Raw genomic sequence first — 8,248 nt, 5'->3', positions numbered from 1 at the left:
TTAGCCCTCATACCGTTTGTTGTAGGAGTCCCAACAGTGGGTCGTACGGTAGTGTATTGACCGCAGTTTCGCACGGTGGCAAGTAAGATGTCGCTGTTGGTAGAAAGGGTGTGACAGCTGCAGTAAGCCAATGAAGGTGCAAGAGAGGTTCTAACACACAGAGAGTGAGGTGAGTGCGCCCCTTAGAAACCTGTAATAGTACATGGCTTGGAAGGGAACACATGAGTCAAGATGCATCACAAGCTGGAAAGCAAGTTAGCGAGTAATCCAAAGTGATGGTTAAACCAACAAGACATTTCAGAAAGATTCATACATACTTATACGGAATAGTCCATATATGCGTGCATAAGCAAACAAATACATATATCATTTAGAGTAAACCAGATAGCATTGAATACAGTACAACATATACATGAAACATGTTGGCTCTGTTATATTGAGAAGTGTAAGTTCCAATCATATAATACATCCATGTCCAACCACTAGTTCCGATAGTGGAACGTTACAACCACAACCGCCTACTACTCTAAAGAGATATACTAGCTCTGTGCAATGGAGAAGGCAAGGCACATTATAACACTGTCCAACTGTCTCTAAGATAGTTTTATCGGAAGCTTGGCTGACCAAAAGTCTATACAATGAGTTATGAGGTGTTATTTATAGCAAAGGGTAGGGTGATCCTTGACATCGCCCTTTGGGACCGTTCATCTACCCTCATGACTCTTCAACTACTCTATGACTGTTACATTCAACTATTGACACTTGAACTTCCATTTGACAAGACGTTACATTACAATGCACATGTGCCCATGTGAAAAAAAATGACTTGAGCAAGCCATGCAAGACATCATTGACACTTGAACCGTTGTGGTGAGACCAATTCTTTGACATGCTTGTAATGGTCGAAGGTGATGAGCTGATGCCAAGCTTGGTTGTCTGTGATGGTGTTCATGCGCTCAATGGTGACATCTTGTTGAAGTGAATTCTTGCCTTCGTTGCATCCAGGTGCACTGATATGGCTCCTCTGTCCAACTCATATGATAGCATGCGCATGGTTGTCCTGATGTGACCGGACCAACAACATGTTGATGAATAGTGTCTACGCTGCTCTCCAAGCATGTGCTGGTGGGCGTGTGCATCAACTTGTTGAGGTACATGTTTAGCTCTAGTCAGACTTGCTTCTTGTCTTCGCCTCAATGAGTGTGCCAAATGGTGGGATCGCATGCATGCACACAATGATATACATGCTGCTGCATTCCCTTGCATGTGATCAATAACACTGCTCACCTTGTCTGCTCCATGCCATTTGCTGGGATGGATCTATAACTTGTACGTGTGTAGTTTCATTCATGAGTGCATGTTGTGCCCGCTGTTGTACTTATTCCTACTGCAACTCATTCTCTTGTCTATGCAGCTCTTGTTCTTACTTGAGTTGCTGCTTCATCACATGCAACTCCTTCTCTGTTCCGTTCTCTACGATCACACGATATTCATGTTGCGTCGTCACCTCATAGCCTGAGTCTCCAAAGTTGTTTTCATCACAAGTTGATCTTCTTGACTTTGCAGCTTTGTTTCGCCTCTGTGTTGTCAACAAACTTCCTTTTGCGTTCGTTGCATCCGGTACGCTGCCTTCACCTGTTTTTGATGGTGCTACTTTTTGTGATGCTATTTTCATCATACCTTGATGTCTTTGTCTACGAACAACTCGATGTCTTCGTGGGTAGGCAATTTCATAGACACTTGATCGACTGCATCCCCAAGTGTGCTCTGAACAGTGTCTTCAATTGTGCTCTCCTGGAAACCATTGTACCTATGCTGCTGAGAGGAAGATGAACACCTGTAATACCTAGAGACATGGCAACACTCATGGCAAGCAATATTTCAGTTGAAAACCAAAACGCACTTGAGAAATCACTTGAAACATACTTGTTTGACTGATCATGAAGGTTGCGCAATTTTCACCGGGGGGTCGGGAGACTGTCTGCCAAAACTACGTAAGGCACAGTTTGGGCTGTGAGTAAGCTGACTGACTACTGGAACTGCGCAATGCATAGTCCAGCTTGACCTACTAAGGACTGAAATTGTGCAATGCGCAATTTGAGTCAGCAGTGACATGCACCAGCAAACTGCATTGCATAGTTTCCGGGGCCAACATAACACTGCTTCCAAGAATTTCTCAATGCATGCCTGGAGGTCAATGCTTGGCTAGACTTGCACAATCTCTGGAGGGAAGGTAGAGCCTTCGCTTCCGGAAATGCGTAGTGCTAGCCGAGAAAAGCACGGTCCGGGCCAATACAACACATTTCGGCTGATGGACAACTGAAAACATGAGAAGTGTGAATGCATGATGAGATGAGTGCAAACAAGAGTGAATGATCATTCATGCAAACAACAAGTGTAAGATTCAAAAAATGGGAAAGAATGCATGTGTGTGAAGCGAGTTGCCGCAACGACAACCGTCCGTGCAAAACAGTGTCATGCATGCGACAACAGTGAGATGCGAATGAAAACTAAAATGATGCTTCTACAAGCTAAAATGCATCAAAACGACAACAAGCGCTCACTTAAATCAAGTAGACATCAATCACACAAAGCAAAACACAAAAAGCGACAGAAATGTAACACAAGCCATGGAAGGCAAGTTTACCCCAAAACAACTGAGCTAAATGTGTCGATGACTCCTAGATGCAATGTGGGATGTCAGAGCTGCAAGGTCGATGTGAGGAGTGAGCACTGCAACATTCGATTCATGAGTTTCGATAAAATCGAAGATGTGACGTGCATGCCGCAAATATAGGAAGAACGACACTTGTTTCTAAAATGATCTTTGTATGCAACATCCAGTTGCTAAAAGTAGATTTGTGAATCAAGGGATGTTTTTGCATGCTGCCTTGGAGAAGCCACTGATGCATGCAAATCAATTTTGCTCGGTCTCGGAGGGAACAAGTCAACTCAACTGCACATGCAACAGTATGCTCAGTTGGGAGGAAAAAATGCGAATTTCTGGGAGGGAGCTGGGCTGGCTACCCAGAGGGATTGCATAATTTTTTAGCATAGCAACTGACTACTGTCCAGAATTGCGCAATTTCTGGGCTGAGTAATCGTGCTGAGAGGAATTGCGCAATTTTTCCAGTGAGCAGTGATAGGAAGATTTGCACAATTCTAGAGCCCAGGAGGCTACGAGACAGAATTGCGCAATTTCTGAAAAGAAGGTTGGTTCCCCTCGATAATTGCATAATTTCTTGAGGGCACTGCTAAGCCTGCAGCTGGACCAAGTCCGGTGAAACATCCTATGAGGGAGATGCAACAAACTTTCATGGGCAGTGTGTCATTCTGCAAGAAAATCACTGAAACTTGTGTATTTGACAGGGCAAGAAATGCTGCCATGAAAGGTTGGTAGGGAAACTCCAAAACGAAGCTAAGGCAAAATTTTGAAAAATGGATATAGCGCTACAACACTTTTCCTTTTGCATAAAGTGAACCAGGTTCCCATAAATGAAATAGAGAGAATGTTCCATGCCCAAATAAACCCCAGAGAAATGGATGGTGAAACGATTTTAACGTGCATGAATTTGAGACACGGCAACTTCAAGCGTAAGATGCCGTAAGTAAAATTGGATGATGCAAGCACTTGCGAGAAAGCTGGTCTAGATTCGCTCGGACACTGATATTAATGGATTGTAGGTTTGAAACGGTCATTGTCAAGAAATTACTTAATTTTCCAAATGAAACACAACTCACCATTCAAATAAACTTCCCTCTCCGATCAGATCATCCAGCTGGCAGACACGGATACTAATGGATTGTTGCAGGTTTCAATCCTTATTATTAAGAAAGTCTGTCAATTTTCAAAATTAAGCACAGCTCATGAATCGGATAAACATTCCCTTCCCTTTCCAATTTGATTATGCAGCTGGCCTGGCAGCTTCACGACCTTCAATCAACTGCTTTACTGTGACAGTGCTGGAGCAGTTGATTGATGTATTAAATTAGTCTTTTTATTAATGATTTGTTATTTAATTATGGAAAATTTTGTAAGCATTTATTGTTTAGGCTAACTACAGTGTTTGATTTAAGATAGAGATTGACTAAAAGACAGGATACCCAGTATCAAAATCTAGATATTCAATTTCGTAATTCTTTCTCATTAAAGCAACAGACTACAATTTTAAATAATTATAAGAATCCCTCAAAAATCCCAAGAGATTTGTTAAGGAAAAGTCCAAAATATAAGAACTGTTAGTCACACGACTACTGGTGATAGCATTAACTGAGAAGCCTGATTCATGCACTTGTTACTCCATAAAAGCAGGCTTAGTCAACTGTTGCACAGGATCGAGCTGAAGGAAAACGCATGTCAGGATCATGCCGCGAAGATAGCGATATTAACTTCTATGGCACGCTACGGGGTTTACATCATTGCACCCACATGGCTTCCCCGCCGAGCAGGGACTCCTGGTCAATCTACAGTTCAAATACAGGTGTCATAAGCCGTGTACAGATCAACCTCTCCCTAAAACCTCCTCATTTTGGATGTCTGTGTTTGACTAGGATTGGCAACGACATGGCACAACCTCACGCGCTATGGCATCGTGGACAACACGGAAGGATAATATTTTGAGGGATATTTAGAATATAATATACCAGAGACTCCGAGTATTGATCAGAAATGATTGTGACTTTGAAGCACACGGTGACGGAAGTAGAATATTGCATATTTTACAGTGTGGGTTGAAGTGTTACGCAGGGGAGTTTCCTACTGGTCTAGGTTTGCCTTTGAGCGGTCAGTGATCTTTGCCGGTGTTCAGGTTTCTTGGGTAGTTTTATTATTTTTCTTTGTTTAAGTTTACGGAGGTGTATATATTTTTTTGATTACTATTCTGGTTTTAATGAGTGCATTTTATTGGTGTTTTAGTTTTAATCTTAACATTTTATTGAGGGTAGATTTGTTATTTGGACCGGAAAAATCATATTTGTATCACTACAATTTTTTTCTATGTATTTTACGAAGTTGTATCTATCCTATTCATTTGTAAAAAGTCCACCCTATCCTGTAGCTTCTAAAAACACATGTTATTCCATTTCAGATTATTCTTCACCGTCTAACCTACCCTACGGTACAATTTCTTATAATGACTTGCGGAAAATAGGCCACTGACAGTGAATTGTGAGGAAATAAACCCCCAACTTCATGTTATCTGTCAAAAAAATTGCAAGCAATAGATGTTACAATTTTATATTGACAAAGTGCGTAGTGTTCAGCGCGTGACTCTGGCCTGCGATTATATTTTCTATTGTTTCTTCTCCCACTGACCCACTTCCATCCCCACCGGCTTAGGGGTTAGCCATTCAATGTTCTTACCACTCTTTTGGTTTATACTCTTATAAAAACCTCATTGGTGTCAAATTGCAAGCCCAAGATTTAGACTTGATTTTCTGTGCCTATATGATGTTTTTAGTTCATCTGGTTTGATCAATCATATCCCTGTCCTTGAGTCTAGAGCCCCTTCAACGCGGCAATAGTTATTTCATCAACGCTAGATATTTTACAGAAAGGTCAGAAATGATGGGCAAATATATTTTCTTGGGTTTGACATTAATCCTGCTTCACTTCCTCCATGGAGATAGTTTGAAGATGGGGATGAAAATGATCCACCGCCATTCCATACATAGCCCTCTTTACAGGCACTTCCCAAGCAAGCACCAGGCCATGCAAGCGCTCATTAGCGTCGACTCCACCAGAATAAGTTCCCATCATGTGCAATCCATGGCTCCTGCTTCGCCTCCGGTGGGCTCGAACGTCGGACCTAAGACAGAATTTGAAATGCCAATAGCCTCTGCTGCAACTCTGGGAACGGCGCTTTACTTCGTAGAGCTCTATGTTGGTTCTCCTCCTCAGAAAATCCTGCCTATAGCGGACACAGGTAGCAATCTCGTGTGGGTGAACTGCAATCCCTGCCAGAATTGTAGCTTTTTTGATCCCAACAGATCCTCGTCTTTATCGTATGTCCCTTGTTACTCCAAAGAATGCTACGCTCTCTCTTCCACGTTATCATGCATTTTTAGGCCCAAAATGGCCTGCAAATACAGCTATGGATACATGGACAACTCTTCCACAACAGGTGCATATATACATGAAACGATTACGTTGAATTCTACATCTGGGAAGTCATTGAAGGCAGACAAAGTGTTGATGGGATGTGGATTTGATAACCAAGGCCAGACAGATATTGGCTCTGCAGGCGTGCTGGGGTTAGGTCAAGGACCCAATTCATTTGCAACACAGACAGCCAGTTTATATGGAGGCAAATTCTCTTACTGCTTAGGAAACTATCTGGAGCCGGCCACATTGACAAGCTCTCTGGTATTCGGTGACATCATCCAAGAATCAGGTGCCTCTTTATTGAGAAAGCCAATTCAATATACTCCGATTCTGCAGGGAGGATCATCATTCTATTACGTGGGTATTGAAGAAATCGCCATAAATGGAGAGAAACTTCCGATATCCATCAGAACTTGGGAGATGGATGAATTTGGCAACGGAGGGACAATAATAGACTCTGGGACTTCACTCACCTATTTAGCAGAGGATGCCTATGAAACAATACTGGAGGCCCTGAATGTGGCAATTACATATCCAAGGGCTACAATATCGTCTCCACAGCAGTTTGATCTCTGCTTCAACACTTCCGGTGTGAGTGAATTGAAATTGCCTGAATTTTCAATTGTTTTAGAAGGAGGAAAAACGTTCAGTCCACCACCAGAGAATTATATCCTGCAGATCGAGGACGACGTCAGTTGCCTGGGACTCAGACCCATTACAGCACCTTCCCCAAGTATTATTGGGAATCTTTTACAGCAAAATTTCTTTCTTCAGTACAACGTCCAGCAATCTCTTCTTGGGTTTGCTCCTGCTGATTGTTCAGTCCATAAATGAAGGCGAAATTGAATAATTTTCGATTGGAGTCTTCACTCCAGACTGAAATTGAATTTATTTTTTTGTAATAATGCTGTTTAATCTTCAATAAACACATCTCGTCGCTGTTGGTGGCGGTTTCAATCTGGTAATCTTTTGTAACAGTAAACAAACGAGAAGCTCTTCTCTCTCCATTGATGGAAAGGGAAAGCAACAGGCCATTCTCAAGCGATACATCTTCACGTTCATTGTTTTTATTTCTTCATTACACATTCATTGTTTTTGGGTAGGTGATTTTGTAACTGTCCGTCTCGGCGGCGGTGCCAGGGAAAAACCCCAAAAAATACGAGGTATATGAGAATATTGAATATTTGGATTATGAAAGTGTAACGATAAAAACGCGGTTTCCCTTTTCTAATTCCATGGTATCTTGAATCCATGATACATTTCCCATCTCATGAAATCCTCTTAGATACTCGGAGTCTTAGTATCCCAGTAGAATAATATTACTCTCTTTGAATTCGAATAGGTAACTAAATATCAGTCTCAACGTCCTACTCTCTTTGAATTTGAATATGTAACTAGATACTCTTACTCTTAGTATCCAAGTAGAAGACTCATACTTGCATATTCTTGAATTTGAACATGTAACTCTCAAGTATAAGACTTATTTAAATTGTACTATATGATATTATTAATGAAGTAGAAGACTCATACTTGGATATTTTTGAATTTGAACATGTAACTCTCAAGTATAAGACTTATTTAAATTATACTATATGATATTATTAATGAATTTAGAGATAATAGATGCTTTAAAAATATTTTTTGTACCAATATTTATAAATGTAATGTTTAATATAATTATTTATGGTTTATAAACATATTTTTGATATACTATTTTGTATGTTATTGTAAATTGTTAGATTGTATTTTTCTTCGTTAATTAAGTATTATATTTATTTGAAAGAATGATGCAAAATATAATGTGCCTAATGGTTAAGAGCATGTGCTTTCTCATAAGAGGTCAGAGGTTCAAAGCCAAAGGTAGGTAGAGTATATATGCCTTCATAGACTTGCAGTCAAATTGTTGTGATAATAATAATAAATTTGATGCATTCGTAATGATCTATTGTATACTTCAGGATAAAAGGACAATAAGGATAGAGAACCCATATGTTTTTATAAAAGAACCCAAGGCTTTTCTCACCATGTGTCCATATACCATAAGACTCTTCTTGGCACGTGTTAGTAGACAACAGGGTCATTGGTCCACATAATATTGACCCACTTCTCAACACATGTAAATAAATTGTAGGGCCACATGTCAAT

The 8,248-nt window shown here is 40.6% G+C and overlaps 1 protein-coding gene across 1 annotated transcript; it reads left to right on the top strand.

Moving 5' to 3' along the window:
* Positions 1-4,690: 4,690 nt before the first annotated feature.
* Positions 4,691-7,169, top strand: LOC149194109 (aspartic proteinase NANA, chloroplast-like). The gene has a single exon (XM_089405036.1). It carries the CDS (start codon positions 5,564-5,566, stop codon positions 6,935-6,937), a length of 1,374 nt encoding a protein of 457 aa, XP_089261162.1. The 5' UTR covers positions 4,691-5,563; the 3' UTR covers positions 6,938-7,169.
* The last annotated feature ends 1,079 nt before the right edge of the window (positions 7,170-8,248 follow it).

This window comes from Pinus tabuliformis, chromosome 2_2 (genome assembly GCF_031772625.1).
Source record: "Pinus tabuliformis cultivar Carrire ecotype Pingquan chromosome 2_2, CPIR1, whole genome shotgun sequence".
NCBI lineage: Eukaryota > Viridiplantae > Streptophyta > Pinopsida > Pinales > Pinaceae > Pinus > Pinus tabuliformis.
The sequence above is the reverse complement of the archived record's forward strand: the minus strand, read 5'-3'. Positions and strand labels throughout refer to the sequence as shown.

Excerpts from the sequence above, each read along its gene's own strand:
- LOC149194109 (XM_089405036.1), top strand. The coding sequence starts at position 5,564 with ATGATGGGCAAATATATTTTCTTGGGTTTGACATTAATCCTGCTTCAC.